The sequence below is a fragment of the Vipera ursinii genome (genome assembly GCF_947247035.1).
Source record: "Vipera ursinii genome assembly, chromosome: 2".
Taxonomy (NCBI): Eukaryota; Metazoa; Chordata; class Lepidosauria; order Squamata; family Viperidae; genus Vipera; species Vipera ursinii.
Window position 1 is genome coordinate 151,040,339 of NC_139513.1, and position 24,408 is coordinate 151,064,746.

At 41.4% G+C, this 24,408-nt stretch overlaps 1 protein-coding gene across 4 annotated transcripts in view; it reads right to left on the reverse strand.

Annotated features, from left to right (window-relative positions):
* Positions 1-24,408, reverse strand: part of VDR (vitamin D receptor) — a 103,707-nt gene that overhangs the window by 30,115 nt on the left and 49,184 nt on the right. For all 4 annotated transcript variants that reach the window (XM_083353676.1, XM_083353679.1, XM_083353677.1 and 1 more), the window contains 2 exons: positions 21,997-22,147; positions 13,573-13,703 (listed from right to left, as the gene is read on the reverse strand). In XM_083353676.1, coding sequence (XP_083209802.1) covers positions 13,573-13,703; positions 21,997-22,147 — 282 coding nt within the window. The remainder of the gene's footprint in view (positions 1-13,572; positions 13,704-21,996; positions 22,148-24,408) is intronic.

Here is a 24,408-nt window from a genome sequence, read left to right on the forward strand (position 1 = left end):
TCATTCAAGATCGATTTCAGCATCTTTTAAGCAGAATCTGATGGGTTCCCAGTTCGTAACATTGCCCTGCAGCTTGATGTAAACCTTATGTAGACTGCAAAGTTACAAGGCAGAAAAAAACAGTGGGCTCCTTCAAAGAAAAAAAATAGTACAGAGTGATATATTTTTCCTACTTCCTGCCAAAACAAGAGTCCCACTAAACCAGTGGCCCCCAGCTTGTTGGGCCCCAGGGACCATTTCCGTGGAGAGAGGTTTTTCCGTGGACTGGAGGGGGCATAGTTTTGTGTGCTGCCTGCACCCCGCTGATGAGACTTCGCTTGTTTGCATGGACCGGTTTCTGGCCCGGTGTTGGTCCATGGACCAGGGATTGGGGACCCCAACACTAAAGTGTTTTACTGGAACCATCAGCATTTTTAGGGAATTTGCAGCAAGAGATAAGGAACCTAAGGGGGGAAAAAAGAAGAGCAGCCAGAATTCAGAAACTGTGTGTCTTTTCCAATGCAGTGAGGGCACTGGCTTCTCTTGCCTTGTAAGGCAACCTGTATTTGGACTCATGGACAATTTCCAACAATTCCCCATGTCTAAAAATGTATCTGTGACTGGGCCATTATCAAAACCATGCAAGAATTTTTTTGTTCCCATTCATCAGCCACAAAGAAATTCTTTTCTCAAGAGCAGAAGTCCGTGGTACCAATATGGCTTGCTAAAAATAAGCAAACGATCAAACCAAGTGTTTATGTCAAACTGCACCTATTCCTCAGTGGCTTGCTGCTGATTTTGAACAGCATGATTTCTAAGATTATAGAGAGGGGCTCAGTGTTACAGGAAGCAAGCAGGTGGCCCATTCTTTCTCTATCCTCTCTAATCTTGCATCCTGTGGCTAAAATGATTCTCCTGGTGCTCACTGTACGATGTTCTTTCTTAAATCTCTACAATAATTTCCTGCCCCTTCTGGATTTATCACAATCGAAATGCATAAGGATTTTGGTGTGTGACACGGGGCCTTCATTAGATCACATTGCAATAAGTAGAAGTTGCAGAGGTAATAAATCTTGCTGAGAGTAGTAGCTGGAAACCTTACCAATATTTCGGATGACGCTGCAAAAAACAACAACCACAAAATGCTTCTTTTAAAATGGCCTGATTTTCCTGCCTACCACCATAATTTGCTGTCTGCCTGCAGTTTCTATCCACTTATCATGTGTTTAAGAGAGCATAAAAGATAAGAAACTGAACAGCTTGGAGTAGATTGGGAGATATCAGAACTTTGCAACATAAACATCTCTGCATTTGTACAACAAAAATAGGTGCAGAATAGTTTGAAAAAAAATCATTCTGATGATATTGTTCATTTATGCTATGTTTATCTATTTTCATATAAGGGATGCTTTCATAAACCTAAGTGCCTTCAATTTTGAGAAAATACTTTGTTTCTATCCCTAAACACTGAACATATGTATTAAGTAGTCCTCAACTTACTACCATTTGTTTAGCGACCTATTTGAGGTTATAACTTTGAAAAAGTGACTTACGACCGTTTTTCACACCTATGACCATTGCAGCATCCCCACAGTCTCACGGTCAAAATTGGGACACTTGGAAACTGGCATGTACTTATGACGGTTGCACTAGCCCAGGGTCACGTGATCCCCTTTGGCGACCTTCTAAAAAAGCAAAGCCAACGGTGGAAACCAGATCCACTTGACAACTGTATTACTTAATAAAGTGCAGTGATTCATTTAACAACGGTGGCAAGAAAGGGAGAAGCTTGCTTAACAACCGTCTTGTTTAGCAACATAAATTTTGGGCTTCATTGTGGTTGTAAGTCAAGGACTACTTTATATATTCTTATAGTGAAGTATATCAATTCAACAAAGTTGTAACTTTATGGTTTGTCCCGATCGAGGAGTTGAAATCAAAGGGGACATTACTGTAGAGTGCTTATTTTAATCCACTCTAAAGTCCCATGAAACTATTGGGTTTTTAAGATGCTTCCTCTCTTATTGCAATATCCTGTCTAAGGGCCTTTTCCCACTGCTGAGTGAAAGGCTCCCCACCCACTCTTGAGTCAGCAGAAACACCAAGTGGCGTGAATGTACTTACCAATCCCACAGTCTCTGTCCCAACTCACTGAATGATACTATCCTGGTTAGGCATCTCCAGAGCATGTTAAACAAAACAATAGGTTTAACACACTTGCTGTGCTGCCACCCAACTCCGGACATCACCAACTGGGGGAAAACACCCGCCAACCCCTAGAGTGATGGATAATATTTTTGAGCTTCGCATCCCTTTCTCCAGATCTGAGTGCTAAGTGCTGGGAAGCGATTCAGGTCAAGATGAATTTGTGCGCAAGAGTCCCGCAAATGGTGTTCCCAGGGATACAGCATGCAGTTGTTGAGGTTGTAGCCTCCATAAGGTGCCAGCAAAGTACAGGAATCGGGAATGTTTCCCTTTCTAGACAAAGCAAGACAGAGTGATCCACCAGCTGGAAGGAACGGCACTTGGGCAGCTTGGCTAACAAGATGGCCAGCTTGCCCCCCCCCCGCCCCCCCACCCGGTACGAATGGCTTGCTCAATGTGCAGGGCAGGGGACGACGCAGGGCAGGGGTTTCCTACATCCTCTGATCCTCTGGCTCTTTTTGTAATGTGCTGAACAAAGCAGCAGCAGCTCTGGCCAACTGTCCCCCGCATTCAAGGAATCACTTGAATGTGATTCCATTCTTAGACTACGTAAGACTCTGCATGGTGAATGAAGTAGCTGTTTGTTGCTCGCTTCTTTAGCTTAAGAGTTGACAGGATGGCAGAGGCCACGCTTTTTGAACTTCGCCACAGGGTTAAGTCCCCTGCTTGTTAAACCCACTGCTTTCAGTGGGACCTTCTGGTATATGGAAAAGTGGAATCACTCTTCCAGTCATGAAACATGCAAAGAGTAAAACCAGGCACTTAGACCTTAATTCTTAACTACCATGTACAGAAGCATTAATGGAAACAGCCTTTGGTCACATCTGAAGAAATATGTTGCAAGGACAGTTGTTGCTGTTGTGTTTTGTTTTTTTTCCAGCCTTCAAGTCAGTCTTTGATTCTTGGTTGACTGCCTGAACTAGTCCCTGTAGTTTGTTTTTGTTTTTTGCAAGATTTTCAGAAGTGGTTTGCCCTTGACTTCTTCCCTAGGGCTAAGAGCGAGAGACTGGCTCCAGGTCACCCATCTGGTTTTATCATAGAATTCACAGTCTCCTTGTTTGCATCCTGGTGCCTTAACCACGACACTAAACCAGCTCCAAGACAGAGATCGGAATTCCTAAAAACATAACTGTTTCTCTTCTTGGTGTATAGTTTGAGAAAGGTTAAACAAAAGAAGCTTGAAAGCCAGTAGAAGTATGGAATTAAGCAAGAACTGGAGGGTTGTAGTAGTTCAAGCGTTGGACTACTAATGGGGAGACCCAATTTCTAATCCACCTTCTGCTACAGAAAACTGTGTGGGTGACTTTGGGCCAGTCACTCTCTTGCAGCCCAACTCTCTCCATTGTTGCAGTGAAGAGAGTGCTACATATGCTACATGAAAACACAAATCTAAACAAATTGCCTATTTTATACTCACGTTGCTAGCTGTTCAGATACTTATTACACTTTCTCAAAAACCATCAAGAGCTACATCTTTTTTGTGAAGATCCAGTAGTCTTGATTTAAATCAGAGAAGTCCAGTCATCAGTAACAGCCATGGGAATATCGTTATCACCATACTGAATATTCTACAGTAATTTACATGGGCTACCTTCAGAAAAATTGAGTTTCCAGTCATGCAAAGCCCTGCAGGTACTATATGTACGATAAAGAAGATAAAGAGTTATCGCAAGAATTATTTCAACAAAAATAAAAACGAGGTCTCGGGCACCCTGCGGAATGTCCGCTTGTTACTATTTTGTCACCTTTCCATTTCGCCTGCATTATGCCGTATGATACGATCGGTTCTTCTTCAGAAAAGCCTCCAGTTTTCAGGAATAACTTCTGAGGGTAGTTCATGGGAAGGAGGTCTAATGTCTGCCCCAGTCAGGCACTTGGCAACTGGCTTGCATTTACAACTGGTTGCGGCATCCTGTGGTCACTTGCTTTTCGAAGATCTCTGGAGCTTGAGTTAGGGAAGCTTAGGCAAGCCACTTCGTTGCTGGGCCACACAGCGCAATCCCAGAAACAGCGGCCATTTTCCAAGCGACCCCAATTCCTCGGGGCCGTGCTGAAATGGCGCCTGGTTCTGCAGTGCGGGTCCCACAGCCCAGGAACAGTGAGGGATGATGCGGCTTGCCCTCCTTCACCAATGCGAGATCCAGAACTCTAAAGGTAAAAGGTAAAGGTTCCCCCGCACGCACATGCGTGCTAGTCGGTCCGACTCTAGGGGGCGGTGCTCATCTCCGTTTCAAAGCCAAAGAGCCAGCGCTTGTCCGAGGACGTCTCCGTGGTCATGTGGCCGGCATGACTAGATGCCAAAGGCGCACGGAACGCTGTTACCTTCCCACCGTAGTGGTCCCTATTTTTCTACTTGCATTTTTACGTGCTTTTGAACTGCTAGGTTGGCAGAAGCTGGGACGAGTAACAGGCGCTCACTCTGCTACGCGGCACTCGGGATTCGACCCGCCAAACTGCCGACCTTCCGATCGACAAGTTCAGCGTCCTAACCCACTGAGCCACCACGTCCCTTCCAGAACTCTACAGAGCTTCAAAAGATCACTGTGTAATAAAGGGGATGTGGAGGACGCTCAAGGCCTGCGGGGACCTGATTTTATTTATTTATTTTTTTTGGGGGGGGGGAGAAGGCCCAAGGATTGTTAGGGACTCTGAGATCTGAAAAATGGAGCGTGGTGTGTCTCTGGGGATGGGTGAGGCTTTAGGAGGCCTGGGACAGGCAGGCCTGGGCCTTCTCTACGCCTCCCATGTTCTTTCCCATCTGAGGCACCCCTGCTCTGCTTAATGACCACATCGGGGAGAGCAGTGGATGGAGATTGTTAAGCAAGGCTTAACTGCCATTAGGACATGCTACTGTAATGGTCAGGCTTCATTATTGTCACAGGTAGAGGACTACCTATACTACAAACACAGCAGCTGGCAATAGCATCTCAAAAGCTACCGGACCATCCAACTCGTGGAAAGGTGGCAATGCCGTTCTATCTTTTTTTTTTTTAATGAATCACAACACTTGTTTCCAGGAAAGAAAAAAACAAAACAAAACAACAGCTAGTGCTGTAAAAGTCCTGTTCAGAGATCATAACCTTTTTAGCAATTTGGCCTACAGGTCTTCAAAGCACATACTGTTCTCATTCATTTAACCAGAGGTCAGCGTGGAAGGGCTATTTTTAGCTACAATCTGTTAAGGTTTCCTTTATCAAGTAACTATTTCACTAAAAGGATCATTTACAAGTTGACTGCTACACTATGCATGACCACCATACTGTACGAGAACATCCGCCTCCCATGCTGGTACTGGGCCTCCCTAATTCATAGCGGATGAGCTTTTCCTGAAAGTGCCCTTTGCTCATATTAAGGGTTGCAGAAAAAGCAAAGTCCTCAAAACTCCTGGGGCTTTAATTTGTTATGCAGAAAGTATCTCTATAACAGGAAAACATCAACTCCATTTAAACGCTGCCTGTCTAAATGATCACCACAGGGTAATTAAGGGGGGGGGAACACTGTAAAAGGCAAATAACCGTCTGATTTGTAGATTTGGAAGTCACCTGAACAAACTCTGTTTCTCAAACCGGCAATTGTTTCTCTGTGAAGACAAGATTTAATGCTAGCCCAGTGAAAAGACTGGATTCAGGGAGCAGTTGAACAGAATTTAATCTTCAGGCCTGCTTCCCGGTGCAGCTACATTGATTTCCTATAGCCGTGGTGGCAAACCTATGGCACGCCTGCCTCAGGTAGCACGCAGAGCCCTCTCTGTGGGCACGCGCATCATCGCCCCAGTCCTAGGCCTTCAGCTCGGTTTTATAAAACCTTTTCGCTTTAGGCCTCCACCATGTGCAAAAACAAACAAACGAACAAAAAGTTCAATTAATCAATTTCAACTTCTCGCGGGAAAAAAAAAAAAGATCTCGCAAAGTTGGAATTGACTGAACTTTTTAGTCCCACCCAGTCTGCCATTACCACCGCAGCCACGGCCCTCAATGGGCCACGCCCCCCCAATTGGCCACACCCACCCGGCACCCGATAATACATAAGTGGGTTTTGGGTTGCAGTTTGGGCACTCGGTCTCTAAAAGGTTCGCCATCATTGCTTTACCTCATGGTCTACAATTTTCAGACTCTGCTGGTCGTGCAGACCAAGCAGCACAGGAGGAGCAAAAGAAGAGAGGTGCAGGCAGCCCTCGATTTATGACCATAATTGAGCCCAACATTTTTGTTGTTAAATGAGATAGTGGTTAAGTGAGTTTTGCCCCATTTTACAACCTTTTTTTGCCACAGTTCTTAAGTGAATCGCTGCAGCTGTTGTTAAGTTAGTAGCACGGTTGTTAAGGGAATCTGGCTTCCCCGTTGACTTTGCTTGTCATAAGGTCACAAAAGGTGATCACATGACCCCAGGACACTGCAGCCGTCATAAATATGAGCTAGTTGACAAGCATCCGAATTCTGATCACATGACCACATGGATGCTGCAATGGTCGTAAGTATGAAAAATGATCATGTCACTTTTTTTCAAAGTTGTAACTTCAACAGGTCACTACATGAACAACTGTAAGGCTGTAAATCCTACAGCAGGGATTATTTTAAACGGATAAATTACAATTGTTGCTACTGATCTGTTTTACAAATCACCACAGGAAGCACTTAACAAATTTAATTTCTTTTGTATCTTTTTAAAGCATGACACAGGTTTAATTTTGGGATCAAAAATAGTACTTTACTCCCTCCAGGAATCGGTTATTATTGCCAGATTATTTTTTTTCTGTGACATTGTAATCAAGCCACCAATAAATGCATTTTTGGGGTTGTTGCTACATCTTTCAAATCAAAACCACAAGGTCTCTTTTCATGCACATCTCACCCACAAAGTCAGCACATAACCTCATGCTATGAATTTATTTCTTGGAAACATGTCCTTTTGCATTACTCAGAGGAGGAAAAACCCATGAATATTTAGTCAATCTGAACCCAAGAAGGTGTTTGGTTAACGAAGACCATGCACAAATTTGTTTTTTGAACCATGTTATAACATATACAATCAAGTATTAAAAGTGCTTCTTAGTCATTTCTTCAAAGGGAAGAAAGATTCAAGCAAAGCAAGGAAGGAAGGACATCATGGATGAGAAATAAATGATGAGAATGTATACATTCATACATACCCATCATGTTAATTTAGACCAATTCCATTCACTATATCATTCCATACATTTATATCCTTGCAAACCATTCTTGCCTCTAATGTATCGATATCCCACTTCGTGCAATTCTTAAGAGAAAGAAGTTGAAAACAGAATTACAACTGGAATTCAAGAGGTAAGTAGAATAAGGCCATTTTATGCTTTTCCTCCTTAAAAACAAAAACCTAAAATACCCTCCAATTAACTGGGTGCATTGCTAGGACTCTTGTCCTCTTCCCCTCCTGGCAATATTTATCATCTAACTTGCAACATGGCAGGAAAAGGAAGAGGACAGACCCTGTATATACAGTTTCCAAAGGGGCATGCTTTTAAAAAGGAAATCTAAATTCCAACTTTGGGTTTCCCTTCTTTCTACAAATGAGGCTTAAAAAACCCTGCCTCGTTTGCAGAGTAGTCAGTCCTGTGACAACCAACGTCCTGCTTTGGTTCACCTTTAACACATCTGGATAACAATCAGCTTATTCAAGAAACTGTCCTATGAACTTTTCCTATCCCTCTATGAAAGGCAGGGAATTTGATCAGTGCTGTGATGTGAAGCAGACAATGGTTATGTAACTATACATTTTAAAAGATATTTCAGAGACAAAAAATTTAAATAATCCAAAACACATTAATAGCCCAGATATTTAAAAAAAATAGACACCAAAAAGGAAAAAGGTTAGTAATAAAATCCAAGACCAGCTACGGCTAAAATAATTTTCATTCAGTTGTCCAATCCACCAATAAAGCAACCGAGAAAATGGGCAGTTTTCAATACATACAGGGAAGACGCCTTAATGGGCCAGTAAGGCGTCCGGTATTGGAAGAATCACTGTAGGAAAGGTTCTGCTGCCATGCTCCCTACTATTCCCAATAAGCCAGTTTAGTGTAGCACAGGGTAGGCAACCTCGGCTCTTTTATGACTTGTGGACTTCAACTCCCAGAATTCCTGAGCCAGCATGGCTCAGCTTGGAAACCTCTCCCTTTCCCCTCAGCACGGCTGGCTCAGGAATTCTGGGAGTTGAAGTCCACGAGTCATAAAAGAGCCAAGGTTGCCTACCCCTGGTGCTGGCCTAGAAACCGGAAGACTGTGAGTTTAGTCCTGCCTTAGGCACAAAAGCTGGCTGTGACTTTGGGTCAGTCACTCTCTATCAGCCTAACTCACCTCACATTGTTGTTGTTGTTGTTGTTGTTGTTGAGGAAAATAGGAGGAAGAAGTGTTGTGTAGTTCTCTGCCTTGAGTTACTTACAAAGTAACAAAAGGCAGCATGCGTTCCCACAGAGAGGGCCTCCTCAGGGTGCCACCGATCAGAGAATGTCGATTGGTGGCCCCCAGGGGGAGATCCTTCTCTGTGGGCGCTCCGGAGCTGTGGAATCAGCTACCGGTAGAGCTCCGGATGGCGCCCGATCTTCGCTCCTTTCGTCGCGATCTCAAGACATTTTTGTTTGTACAAGCTGGCCTAGCCTGATGGGGATCGGTGGGGTTGTTTTATCTTTGGTCTTTTAATTTTATCTTGGGGTTTTTAGAATTGTACTTCTATTGTTTTTATCTAGGGCAATTGTTTAATCTCTTTTTAATGTTTGTATTTGCTATTTTATTCTGCCCTGTGAACCGCCCTGAGTCCTCAGGGAGAAGGGCGGTATATAAATGTTATTAAATTAAATTAATTAAATAAAAATCTAATAAATAAAATAAGCAAATGCATAATGTCTGTGAAAAGCAGAGTCAACTAACATCCACATCTTGGCAAATTACTTCAGATCAATTCTTCAGATAATTCTGCCTCCAATGTTTCATAAAGTTGTTAAAAAGCAAGTAAGAGAAGAAGGAACTTTGTGGCAAACCGTAAACCAAAAAAAAAAAAATCTGGGGAAGGAAGCACCACCTTCTGTTACAAATTCCAGAAACTTAGCAATTCTTAAAAACCAGAAGATACTTTTGTCTGGACATATTTTGGTCAAAAGTTCAGCGGGATGTGGGACTTCAATTGCTTTAGCATTCTTAGTAAATGACCAAAAGTTGGAAATGGATGGATAGAGCAAATCCAAATTAATTCTCTTGGATATTTTAGCAACTTCTATTGATTGTGGCATTCTTCAGAACTGTCTGGTTGGGCAGGTTACTTGCCGTAATATATTGCAATAATTTTATTCCTCCTTATACTGTTGTTATATTAGGAAAGTACTTATTGTTGCATTATATAAGAATGTCCCAGTGTACTGTTTCCCTTTCGTTGTTTCAAATGCACATAAAATGGTGGCAGATACTATCTAGAGCAGGTTTCCCAAACTCTAAGGAATACATCCCTCAGGATGGCGCAGAGTCCAGGGGAGGTGTGAAGAACCTTTTACTTATACATAGGCGCAATAAATTCACCTTTCTCAAAATTTCATTGTATTGTTTTCATTGTTCATTGGTATTAATTTTGGTGTTTGTATTTTTTAGGAGAAGGGTATACACTGAAATTACACTAAAGGGAAGCATGGTGGCAAACCATTTAGGAAGCCCTGATCTAGAGTTTTGGAGTAAAGTGCCATAAGTAAACGACTGGTGCTCAATTTGTCTTCTTCTTTTGTATCACCTAATAACAAAGAACCAATAGATACCTCTGAATGAAGGTCTCCTGTTGTGATTCAGCGGCAGCCTGTGATACCGGCAGCTGAGTCTGATGATTCTGAAGAGGAGGAGGAGGAGGGGTTTGGAGAGCCTTTGGTGTCAGAGGGAGGCTCTGATGCACTGCAGGACTCTCAGCCTGGCCCCTCTCATCATGTTCCTCATCAGACTCAGCTGTGTGAGCTCGAGGTATTGAACATAGATGATTCACAGCTGGATCTATTCAGGGACGCTAGGAGCAGGAGGCAATCCAGCAGAGTAGAACAGAGAAAGGCAATGAGGTAACTTGGTGAGAGGAAGAGAAGACAATGAGAAGCCACACCTTGGGGCTGCTGATAAAAGGGGAAGGTGTGGGAGGTGCTGGTTGCTGAAGGCAGCCGTTTGAAGATCTTCTGCTAGAGTCCTGGTCTGTTATTCCTGTTTAACTCTTGTTTGAACTTTTGGTTTAACTCTTGCTTGAACTTTTGATTTTTTTGTAAATACATTTGGTTGGGTTTTTCCAGCCTGTTAACTATAAAAAGGGGATGTCCCTGACATTCAAACAGGGCCGGTTGTAGGCTGGAACAGAACAGCTCCATCAAATAATATGGAGAAGATGAAGATTATTTTCTTCAATTTTTCTACTTCTGGTGTGTGTGCATGTAAGTTACAATCTATTCTGAAAGGCACTGTATTCTCCCCCTAAAACCCTGTAATAGGTTTACAGCCTACACTTGCTCCATAGCCCAGTGTTGTCCTTTGATTTCCACGTTGCTGGTAAAGAACAAAAAAATGGAAATACACTTGTTCAAACCTGGCAAGAGTCTACCTGCCTTTAAGTTTACCTGTGACAGAGCAATGTGCTCTATGTCAGGCTGCTTCTCGAGAATGCCTGGGAGCTTTAGCCAACGCACAAAGCAAAAGTTGTGCTAACTAGTACACAGTATCCTTTCTATCTTGGGAAATCATTTTTGCTTCCACGCCAGCCTTACACCATACGCTGACTTTAAACATCATGGAACCGTAGCAAACTGTACATAATATCTCACATCTCCTTCAAATGTTTTAAGAGCTAAAATATTACCTGGCGGTTTTGAGCTCATTTTCTTTTTCTTTCTAGCGTTGTCCTGCAAGTGAAGAGTCCTTCTATTTCCAGATCTATTGGTTGTGACAAGAATTGACTGACCTGATGTCATGGACTAGGAGAACATGACTGGCCAAAAGTAACCCAGCCAGCTTTCACGCCTAAGGCAGGAATAGAACTCACAACCTCCTGGTTTCTAGCCTGGTGCCTTAACTGCTAGATGAAGACTATATTCAGAAATGAATTTCCTACAGAGTGGAACACTTCTAATACACCAGCAACAGTTTGTTTATCTCTTTCAGGATGTATTCTCATGACATTCCCCATGCCCAGTAAACGTTCTAGGTCTAATGTAAGTTTGGCCTCAAAAATATGGAGTCTACATGGATCTAATTTACAGCATAGGGCCTGTATTTACCCCCACAAAAACTTCTGTGCAGTCTCGAGAGCCATATGAACCAAATCCTGTGAAATGAAAGTGCTTCCTCTTGCTTAATATTCTACCTTAAACCTATTAAAATTAATAATTTGTTGCCAACTTTTTGTAACACATCCTTCATTGGTCAACAAAGATGATTAGGGGATTGGAGGCTAAAACATATAAGGAACAGCTGCTGGAATTGGGAATGTCTAGTTTAATGAAGAGAAGGACCAGTGCAGACATGACAATATCTCAGGGGCTGCCACAAAGAAGAGGGAGGCAATCTATTCTCCAAAGCACCCAAAGGCAGGACAAGAAGCAACGGATAGAAACTAACCAAGGAGGGAAGCAACCTAGAACTAAAGAGAAACTTCCTGACAGTTAGAACAATTAATCAGTGGAACAACCTGCCTCCAGAAGCTGTGAATGCTCCAACACTGAAGTCTTTAAGAAGAGACTGGACAGCCACTTGTCTGCAATAGTATATAGGGTTTCCTGCCTGAGCAGGAGGTTGGACTAGATGATGACCTCCAAGGTCCCTTCCACCACCACCACCACCATCATCATCATCATCATCATATTTATTTATTTTATTTATTTATTTCCCAAGACCACCGATTTTCCTTCTGATTCTACTTATTTCCAAATTTAGGAAAGCTAGTTACTGCTCCCTTAGAGCTATCAGACTTGGGCTATGGGAATACAGGGAACTAGTGTATCGTAGCAGTATTTGCCCTTTTTTCTGTGTTGCCACAGAAATATGATGCCGTCCAGGTATTTGCTGACCAGACCTGGCAGACCTGGCTTTTGGAAAAGACAATGCTCAAACTTCAGGAAGCCAGGCTCTGGTTTTTGAGCCCAAGAACCATCTGTCCTCCAGAAATATTATAGTTGAGACAAAACAAGGTAGAGGAACTGATTTCAAGTGAATTTGTGGTAAAAGAATATACGATGGGAAAAGCAATGAAAATGTATATTCTCAAGATTGTCCAGAATAATATTGGTAATAATCACAGTAAGTCAATGGCGCAGATTTTAGGAAATAAAATCTGAATGTAATTTAGAAATAATTTATAGAATGTTACTTTCATTGAGTGGAACAATATATGTGTTTTAGAAGTCATAATTAAAGCATTTTTTTAAAAAAAATCCATTACTAACTATATTTACTATAGTCATAACCAGGAAGTCTACATAGCTTTCAGGAATAAGAAGTCTGCTTTGGAGTCAGCCTTCCTTTCTCCAGACTGCATTTCTCTGCTGCTGTCTATTAGGATCAACAATACATTGCCTTGTCTCCATGTCATCGCACTCAAAGTAACCGAAAGTACTACAAATGATGAGAAGGGTTTCAGAACTCTAAACTGCCTATTGATTCATTACGGCCCTTCCATCTGAATAAAACTGATTTTTCCCCCCCTCCTCAGCTAAAACCTTCTTAATCCTGAAGCTACATAGAACTGATTTTTTTTTTTCCTCCTCAACTAAAACTTTCTTAATCGTGAAGCTGAAAAGTTAAGAATGCACACGTAGGTTTGAAATCAGTACTGCTACAAAAGCACATTTTCCTGTGGGACTACAATATGCCACCTGTGTCTCAGCGGCTACTGGCAGTCTCAGCAAATACTGCAAGATGTTCCTGATGTGGATGCCAATGTTAGCAATAAATAAATAAATAAATAAATAATGAATTTGCCCCAAGTTTGCAAGATGGTGATGTTCTCACCTAAAATCTTAGGGTGTTGGGTTTTTATTACTCCAAATCGTATAAGATTTCAGGTGGTAGCCGTAATTTGGGTACGCCAATGGTGCCAAGCATGCGACGGTTCCCACAGGTGCCATATTGTTGACTCTTGGTTTATGTGGTATTCCTCAAAATTTTTGATAAACTACGTAATAGGCTCTACAAAGAAAATACGCGGGGACATTTTACCTACATTAGAAGGAGAGTGTGAGGCATCTTATTAAATGAGAGAAAGAGACATAGCCAGACAGATTGAGTGAACAAGTGCCTGGAAACCTGAATCTGGAATTTTCATAATATTCTTTAAATAAAGAAGCCTAAGCTACTAACTCTCCCCAAATCTCTTGGGCAAAGAAGTGAAGGGACTACGTTTACTCACATTCTTTCATCATGCCTATGTCAACGCAGCGCTTCAGCCGGCAGGCTTGGCAGTGCCTCCGGTTATCTTTGGTAATTTTACAGTCACCATTGAATGGACATGTGAACATTGCTTTTCTTTTCATGCTCCTCCTGGGAAAAAAAATAAAACGGAAAATGCATCAAATTGGTTTACTCCTTGATAAGCTAAGATGTAATTTGCAGTTTCTGCACAGATATTGTCCTGAAAATAAATAGTGTGGAAGACTGGCATATAAAATGAGCTGTCCCTTAAAAGGCAATATGCATAGCTTACCACCAAACACAGGAGGGATATCTCAAACATAACTATAGTTCTGTTTCTAAGAAATATGGGTATTTTTAAAATCTGCTCTGTTATTATACTTGGAAGACACTAACAATGTGCATGTTTTCATGTTCCCCCCCAACAAGAATTTAATATTTTGTAGACAATATACAGAAAAGCAGTTTCCTGACAAAGAGAAACAGCCTGTACAATAATCAGGAAAACATTAACCATAGTTCACATGACTAAAACAACCATTTTTAAATATAGAAAACTAACTAGATTAAAAACTCAATGGAGGAAGGCTTCCACCTCAAATCAGCCACCTCAGATCACAGTCATGACTTGTGATACTATATATTTTTTTCTTATAAGCTTTCAGTCATTTAATTTGCTTTCTCAGACCCATGAAATGGATTCAGAATGCAACTTTAAGTACATTGGAGGATTTATCAGTTCACAAAACCAAAACAGAAATTAAATAGTTTGGAAAATATCAATCACAACACTTAGATTTCAAACTTGTCATCAATTAAAGCAGAATGAAGTGGGTTAATGTAACATGAATCACACCTGATTTGTATTTTTGAAAGCTTGTCATGGCAATATACTCATTCAGAGTTTTAACAGTAAGCTGCCTGCTGCATCAGACATATATACTCACTAAGCTCATTGCTTAAAAGGCTATTATCCATGTTCCATCTGCAAATGTTTGATGCAATGGCAGTATAGAATATGATGCTTTAATCTAAATGTTTAGATAATTAAATAAGTACTATCTTCTGTTGAAAATGACTGTTGTCTATGCATCATGTAGGAAATTTGAACAAACTGAATGGGAATGTCAAAAGATTAAAAAAAACCCTATCAACATCTGTCAGGCAAATATAGAGCGTATGAATACACAGTGTATGAAGAGAGGGCAATATTATAAGCCTAAATGTTGGTGACAGTATAAATAGCATTTAGTGTGGAAGGGAATGATACATACACGTCTTCTTCCCTAAAATAAATTGATAAGTACATAGAAAATGTGTTCTATAAAGAGCTGGAAAACTAAGTAAATGTTTGCAGTTGGAATGAATTAAACACTGCCTAGTGTTTAATCTTATTTAAATGATTAGGACAGGTAGACTCTGTTGAACCGAATCATTTGGAAATGAACTGACAGATCTGCTGGCTAAAGAAATCCAGAAAACCAAGCAGAATAGCACCTGACAGGAATCAGAAGCTTTTCCTAAGTCCCAGTGGTGAATCACCACGTAACCTTGGAAGCCTGATTTTAAGAAATCATCATACCTCAACTGTTATTGAATTTCCTTTTCCCTCTTTGGCTCCAGAGCATAGTCGAATGGGCTAGCACTCAAACCATTCCCTGCTTTTGGAACAAGTTTCTTTTCATCTTTGCAAGGGTATGTTCAGTGATGGACAAATGACAATGTAAAATGTGCTAGGATGGAACTGTGTGCCAGCCCGTTCAACTTGTGAATAGCAATAGGCATATGAAGCCGATTCAGGTTTAATGGTTTTCAGTACAAAGCAGAAATGAAACCTAAATGTATCCTATGAGACTATCTTTTAAAAAAAATTTTATAGCCTATGGTACAAAATGACAACAAAATTACATGTTTCGTACAGGCAAAGAAGACATTCTCACCACTGTTACGCAAGAAGAGTACATAAAATTGTCTGGCATTATTCACCAGAAATATATTTTTATCTCTCTCTCAAAACCCCACATCTTGTATTTTAAAGAAACTATTGAGAGGGGGGGAGGGGGAGAGAAAGAAAACTTTCTGCAAATTCTTTGTCTGTGGCACTTTTAGCTGTCAAAGTAGTGTCATCAGCATAGTACAGATTACGGGTATTCCTTGTTTAGGAACCATGATCAGGGCCAGCAACTCCGTTATTCAGCAAAGCAGTTGCTAAGTGAAATTGCAACTGGGCTTACAAACTTATTTCGGCTTTCCTTTGCTTTACAGTTTGCAAAGGTCGTAAATGCAGGGACTGGTTGCAAGGCTACTTTTTCATCAACATCATCATCACTGTAACTGCAAATGGTCACTGTTTGGGGACTACCTGTGTTAATATTTCTTCCTCCAATTTTAAAACCGTACCACTGTCTTCCACTCCGGCCTCTTTCAGTCCACATTCAAGGATGAGCAAATTGGGAGAGAGGATACAGCCTTGTTTCTCACTTTTGTTCACCAGGAGCCAGTTTCTTGCTTCTCTGTCTTTTCTAAAACCGAGTGGAGCATCTGGCATCTCCTTTCGCTTTAAATCTGCATTTGGTAATCTTAGCCATTATTTTTTGCCAGCACATGGCATTAAAAACATTCCTATTATTTTTCATATTTAAAGTCTCCGTTCTTTGGTAACACTATGCGGACTGACCTACCTGCTAAGTCGTTCTCTACATTTGTTAGCATAATTTAATTAGAACCTTTGCTGATTCTTCCCCTCCGGTTCCCCATATTTCTATAAGTATTACATCAATTTCTGTAGCTTTACGACTTGGTGATGACCAGAGTGCTTGAATTAAAAGCTTACTTCTCTTGTTGTCTACAACTATAATTCTGTTGCTTCTGGCTGCTTTGTGAACCAAGAAACACTATTTCACAAGGTTGTTCTATCAATAACTTTTTCCAAATTTCTCTACACTTATACTTGTGTCACTAATGATGGCATTCTGCAATCTTGTTTCATGTTGGCTTCTTTTTCCATCTGACTTCAATTTTCCAAACATCAGGATCTTCTCCAATGATACTGCCTTCTTACTGCAGTATATATATCTAATATATTTAAGGTTTGTATCAATAACTTCATCTAGCATCCAATGTTTTGTTAAGAGTTACAGAATCATAAATAGAATTTTCTTTTATCACCTATCGAATCACCTCCTTTTCCCGATAGCTGGGTCACCATATAGTCATTAGAATCTACTCTTTAAAAATTAGATGATTTATATGTTTCCTCTGCCAAACCAGAAAGGGGCCCATCCAGCCGTGGGATTCAAATAGGCAAACAACCGGTTCTCTGTGTGGATGCCGCTTCTGGAAGTCCATTCTGGGCCTGGGCAAACCAAAAAATTAGCTACCGGTTCTGCCGAACTGGTGCGAACTGGCTGAATCCCACCACTGGGCCCATCCTCGCTAAAAGAGAGAATGAAGAACATTGGATTAGGGAAGAAGCTAAAGAGACAATTCTAGATGATCATGTTTGCTGATGAGTGATGGAGGAGAAAGAGGAACTGCAGCATTTTAGGCCTCTTCCTGAGGATGACAAGCCGCCCAGGCACTTAGAACACAGCAAAACATTTCAGTAGCATAGCAAAATTAGTGTGACGAGAGGGAGATTTTCCACTTAATTCTAAACTCAGAAACGCTACACCCACAGTGCCAATTTTTTTAAAAAAATGTGACCGGTTTTATATGAGACCAACCTGATGAAAAAAAACCCAAAAAAAACAACAAGTTAGCCCGGTACTCTGACCCTATCGCCAATCACAAGAGATGTCAAAGGTTATCAGAATGAAGAAGGGAATCTAATATAACCTGTCCAAAGGTTAAAAGGATTTTAACTATTTTCCCCATAGAACAGAAAACAACAAATTGCCTAAACATCAATTTTACAGGATAGCTAAAGGATTTATTACGAAGGGCCTGATGTTTGTGGAGCAAAGTTCTAGTTCAGAATTCAGCAATCAGTCTTCTTTGCTAAGATGTGCGTTTCTTAGAGTCCTTCACAAATAGGATGAAAAAAGGGCAAGGTAATTGGCTATAATTTTTAAACCTGGGCTGAGGAGAGGAAAATGTCCAGAGGGTAGGCAGGCCCTTGGCAGGCATCTTGTTTTTAACATCCTCTTTGAGGATCAGGCTATTATTACTGTTGCTTTGAAACAGCCTATTGAAAGTTTCCATCAAAATATGCCTTGCAAGTTTCCATCAAGATAATAGTCTTTTACTTCAAGGTCACTTCTTGTTTCCGATACATTCAGGCTTCCATCACTCATACCACTGATGTTCCTGCAGCCATTACTATCTCCGACACAGCAATTTGTACATTCCTTTAGCGCATAAATTTAGGAAATTTGGCTGTCACTGCTCTGCCATCTTTATGAGCCAGAACTAAAAGTTTCAAGACAGTGTAGCAGTTATAGGACTACTTCTCTCTTCCTGATTACCCCCCCCCCCCCGCTATCCAGGGAATCCTCAGCTTGCGACCACAACTGAGCCCAACATTTCTGTCGCTAAGCAAGACAGTGAGTTTTGCCTCGTTTTATGACCTTTCCAGCCACAGCTGTTAAGTGAATCACTGCAGTTGTTAAGTTAGTAACACAGAGGTTAAGTGAATCTGGCTTCCCCATTGTCAGAAAGTCACAAAAGGATGTCACATGACCCTAAGATATGGCGATCATCATAAATACATGCCAGTTGCCAAGTGTCTGAACTCTGATCACATGACCAGGGAGATGCTGCAACGGTTGTTAAGTGTGAGATGCTGCAACGGTTGTTAAGTGTGAAAAATGGTGATAAGTCACTTTTTTCAGTGCCATTCCAACTTTGAATGGTCATTAAAGAAATGGCTGTAAATTGTAATATTGCATTATTTGGAAGTCTCCCTTCCCCAAATCACCAGCTAACAGAATTGTTAGTCCCAATAATATCACATTGTAGCTTCAATTATGCTATTTATTAAATGGGAAGAAAAAAACTCTTTAAAAGAACACTTATGTTCACAATAATTTTATTTCAATGGAGCTGTATACTTTATCTAGCCCTCAGGTAAAAAAGAAGGTAGACTACATAAGGTCTAGCAGCACCATCCCTTATTCCTCACAGGGGAATTAAGATTATTTATCTAATTCAAAACATGCCTAATATCTGATTAAACATTTTAAAATATAGCAAACTCTGCAAGCACAGCTATTTCAGACATTTAAGGTTTTCTCTCACTTCATTTTATAAATTCCATTCATTCATTATTTTGATTGCTGTTTTTAACCTGCTCTGCTCATTGTCTTCAGTTTTTTATAATCTATTTTCAAAATCTTTCATCCTCTTTCATACCGTGCCATGCTTACCTTAGGCGCCTAACAGTCTGAGGACAAGAGTCATCCCACTATAGGTGGTGAGCATCAGATACATTTATTTCCTGTCGTCCATTTCAGGAATATCTGCCTAAACCAACAGTTCACGTGGCCAGCTCCCAGGTTGGGGAAATGGAGACAGACCAGCTACTTGGCTTGCCAGGGGCATCTGTGCCTGGATCGCAATTCAGAAAATCCGCAAAAAGCATTACAGGAGTTCCTTATATGTGCGGGATTACCAACAAGAAACAGTAGTTGATGCAGAATAGTAGTAATAGTGGAAATCAGAGACAATTAATCCAAAGGAATTCTTTAGTTGTTTGCTTGTTTGCATTCCACCTTTATTATTTTTACAAATAATATTTTTGGCAAACCTATCCAACATTTCTTGTCCTAAGGAGGGACTTGAACTTGCGGTCTCCCACTTTCTAGCCTGGTGCCTTGCCCGTTAGATCTAAGGAGAGTAAAGGTAAGGTAAAGAAAACAAGTAAGCTTGCCAGGACAAGCTTTTAAAACTTTGAAGTTATGAGAGATGACGACTACACGTATGGTGACAAAGCTGGGCAAAGGTACTCCTGAGCAGTGGAGAGAAAACTGTCATTGTTCAGAGCGCTAAGGATTCAGCATACAACAGCTTGGACCTTGGGGTACAGACACTGCTAGCGATACATCTTCAGTTTTTATTTCAAAAAGGCACTGTTTGTTAGCTGCCAAACTTTGGGGAAACAACGAGCTACAAACTTAAAGGTATTCCTTAATCAAATAATTAGTTATGATTTTTAGAATACCTCTTAAAGCATGGCTTTTCAACCAGTGGTACGGATACCACCTATGGTACATTGGCAACTGGCAGGTGGTACACGACCATCCTTGAAAAGTGGTAGCGGGGGAGGGGAATGAGCTGAACTGGTGGCAGCACCGCACAAGCCTGAGCAAAAGATGGCTGGAGCTGCAGGGCTGTCAGGGTTCAGGGGAAGCGCGAGGATCAGCGCTTCTTTGGGGCTGTCAGGGCTTTGCGGAAGCACCAGGATCAGCACCAGGCTCCAGCTGGACTTCGGCGCTGATCCTGGCGCTTCTGAGCCCAGAAGAAGCGCCAATTAGCTGGAATGTTGCAGCATCTCCAGGGTCTTGTGGTTTACATTCAGATGCTTGGCAACTGATTCATATTTATGATGGTCACAGTGTCCCAGGGTCATGTGAAGTGACCAAAACCCGCTGCAACCACTCAGCAGATGGGGGGGGGGAAATAAAAACCAAACACACACACACACACCACCCCTGCTGCCAATTCCTTTTTTTTTTTTGGTCATCAAGTTTTTGATACCTTGCTAGGCAACTGGTGGTACTCGGATGTTGCCGTATCCTAAAAGTGGTACAATGAGTGAAAAGGTTGAAAATCCCTGTCTTAAAGAATTGTTTCAATTACATTCTGACAACACGTTAGAGGGAATGAAGTACTCATTGCCTTCCCAAGTATCTACCAGTTCTCTCAGCTAATGTGCCATTAACAGGAGGAAAAACTTAACCTAATATATTTTATGACTAGGACAGACAGTGCATGATTGATTAGCCAAGGGTACTGTGTGGAAATGCACCTCTGACAGATAAGTTACTCTCTTGAGCAACTGCAATTGAAGAATATGTTGCAGTTCTGGTTAGCCAAGTATACTGTAGCCTGACTGGAAATCTGGCTATGATGTCTAGGGTACGCAGAACATTTTATCTAATACTCTATTTTGCAAAGTTAATATGTTTCCTACAAAAATGTTGGGGGGAGAAACACACACACACATTTAAAAAAAGAGGTTTAGAATTCCAGCCTAATGTTGATGTAAATCCCTTATCGATAGTATTCCTACCTTCTGGTTGTGGTCAAAATACATGTGAGATTTCCCTTCATTAGTCATGTTTTGGCTTTTGATGTATAGCTATTACTCATCCACCTTAAACCAATGCTTCCCAGAACCACCTCAAATGTCATCATTATAGAAAAAACACTCCATGAGAGCTAAGCTTTTCATGCACGAAATATGCTAAGCTGATGAATGTTTTGGAACACTAGTGCCTATGCAGTGCTACTTTCCTCTTAACCAGATAAATTAGGTGATGAAAGTTAGCTGCTTTCTTATTTCCTCTTCCCAGTACTGCACATATATTTATTGACAAAGTGCATTTGCAAGCAAGTAAGAAAACTATTGTATAGAGATGGAAACAATCCTAAGAACAAGAAAAATATTAGTTCCTATACGAACTAAATGAAAGCATCCCCAATAACAGTCACGTTGAGGCCAGTTATCTATTTCAATTAAAAAAAAACCACTGTATTTCCACACTCTCCAAAAGGAAGAAACAGTGCTTTAAATCAGGGGTTCCCAACCCCCCCAGTCTGTGTACCCCCCCCAGTACCGGGCCGCGGCATGCCAGCAACTGGTCTGCACAAACAAGCAAAGCCCCATCCGTGGGATGCAGGCAGCACACAAAACCACACACCCACCCCCTGGTCTGTGGAAAAACCTCTCTCCACGAAACCGGTCCCCAGTGCCCAAGTTTGCGGACCTCTGGTTTAAATTATTTAACTCTGAACGATTTCACCATTTGCAACTATCCTGATTCTGTTTATCCTATACCAAACAGATTCCAATTCCTACTTCTTGTTTTGCTCCACCATATTTCTACATGTTTAATGTAATTTATATTCTCCATTCTGTTCAATTCAAAACATGATTCAAACATTCCCACTGTGCCAACTTAGTCCAGTGATAGCAAATTTTATATCCATGAAACATTATAGAGTAAACTCAGTTTGAGGTTCCAATCAAATAGTTTACTACCTAAAATCCAGCCACCCTATTGGAGACAAAGCAATAAATATGCTCTTTTCGTTCCTTACATATAAATATGTAAGTTGGGTTCCTTTAAAGATGCTTTTTTTTAAAAGAATAAGATAAATATTTTTTTTTACCAGCTTTTGATGGCAAGAAGAAACTGCTGGTCCAATAAAACATAAACCACGGACCAAAGTGTAGTAGTTTAAGTGAAGAACCACATACCTAAAAAATCCTTTGCAGCCTTCACAGGTCATAGCGTTAAAATGGAAGCCGGTAGCTTTGTCTCCACAAACACCACAGATCCGGGGAATGTTCCTGTCAAAGTCAGTGGCTGTATCAGAAAAGGTTGGACACGGCGCCATCGGCTCCGTTTCTATGATAGAGAAAATGTAAAGGTTACTAACTTCATTGTAGTAAATTTCTGAGGTAATATACTTAAAGTAAATACACTCTGAGCAATATAGCAAGAGTACATATAGAATATATAAAAGCCAGCAACAAGTTCCCTCATCCCATTATCACTCTGGTTACGAATAGTTCCCCAAGCATAGTAACATGTTTCATTCAAAATGTACTGGTCTTGAAAAACACATTCTCGACTTTCAGAGTGCTAAAAAAACAGATCCTTCAACAAGTTCTATTTTGTCTGCTCATCTTCATATAAATGGCTGAATTACAGGAAGTAAAATACTGCAGAACTAAGAAGGCATTTCCACATACCTTTTCAAGAGAAGATCTCGCGCTATAGTTCCACTATTCGTATCAAATTTGGGGGGAAAAGGTGTTTCAAACAAAGGGAAGAGTGAAAACAATTTCCTTTTCATATTGTGAGCGTTCACATAAAATGGAAACAGAATTGCAAGGAAAGGGAATTGCCTTCCAATTCTCACTTTGCCGGAAGGAGAGCTACATGTATGCTTCTGTTATTAATCTTAATGCCATACAATGTTTGACAAAAACAAGTACTGTAACCCAACAGTTTATTCCTTCAAATGATTCTATAGGGCAGACATGTCAAACACAAGGCCCGGGGGCTGGATCCGGCCCGCAAAGTGGTTTCATGTGGCCTGCGAAGCCATCCTGGAAACAGGGAGGGAACGGCCTCCACTGCCTTGGCCCTGGCCCAGAGACCTTCCTTCTACCAGAGACCCTCAGATCTGTCCCACTCCTGCCCAGGACCCCATAGGCACCCTTGATGTGAATGATGTAGAGCTGGCCACGCCCACCCAGTAGGCCATACGCACTCTAGCCACGCCCACCCAGGAGGCCACGCCCACCCAGCCCCCTGAGGGCAACGGCAATGCTGATGCGGCCCTCAATGAAATTGAGTTTGACACCCCTGCTATAGGGTCTCCTGCTTGAGCAGGAGGTTGGACTAGAAGACCTCCAAGGTCCCTTCCAATTCTGTTATTCTACATTCTATGTTCTATTATGCTCTCACTAGAAGTAGAATATTCTCAATGAATGCTAAAAATTGAGAGCCAAAAATTCAGAGGTTAATGTCCGAAAATCTCTTATGGTCTGCTTCTACGTAAGAATTTTTTTTTGAAGCTGTTCTGCAACATGTACATAACATGTGTATGGACGAACCCAGCTTAAAAAAAAGGTCTGTAAATGAAAGGATTGGCTTCAAATAACAGATACCTTATGGACAAACTCACATATGAATACATTGCAATTTTCTATGTTAAAAGCAGATAAAATTCCCTGTGCCCATACTTATTTATTTTTGCAGCTTATGGCTTCATATGTTAATTTCTCTTAATTCTGGTATTTATTTATTTATTTATTTATTTATTTATTTATTTATTTATTAGTTATTAATTTAATTTATATACCGCCCTTCTCCCGGAGGACTCAGGGCGGTGAACAGGGCAATACATAAAAACAAGATACAAAAATTAAAAATTATTAAAACGTGATTAAACAATGCCCATAATAAATTAATACAGATTAAAAATTGAAGTTCATTTATAAAAATCCCACCCCGTCCCATCAGGCCAGGCCAGCTTGTTTAAAGAGATGGGTTTTAAGATCGCGCTGGAAGGAGTGGAGATCGGGCGCCATCCGGAGCTCGACTGGAAGATGGTTCCATAAATCCGGTGCACCCACAGAGAACGCCCTCCCCCTGGGGGCCACCAGTCGGCATTCTTTGACTGGTGGCACCCTGAGGAGGCCCTCTCTGTGGGAGCGTACTGGGCGGAGGGAAGTTGACGCCGGCTGCAGGTGCTCCCCAAGGTATTCCGGACCCATGCCATGAAGGGCTTTGTAGGTCATTACTAACACCTTGAACCTCACCCGGAAGACAACTGGTAACCAATGCAGCTCGCGGAGCAAAGGTGTGACATGGGAGTATCGGGAAACTCCCAATGCAACTCTCGCGGCTGCATTCTGTACCAGTTGGAGCCTCCGAGTGGTCTTCAAGGGTAGCCCCGTGTAGAGAGCGTTGCAGTAATCAAGACGAGAGGTCACGAGCGCATGAGTGACCGTACGTAAGGCATCCCGGTCTAGATGGGGCCGCAACTGGCGCACCAGGCGAACCTGGGCGAAGGCCCCCCTAGTCACAGCTACTATATGGTCTTCTAGGGAGAGCTGTGAATCTAGGACTCCCAAGTTGCGAGCCCTATCTACAGG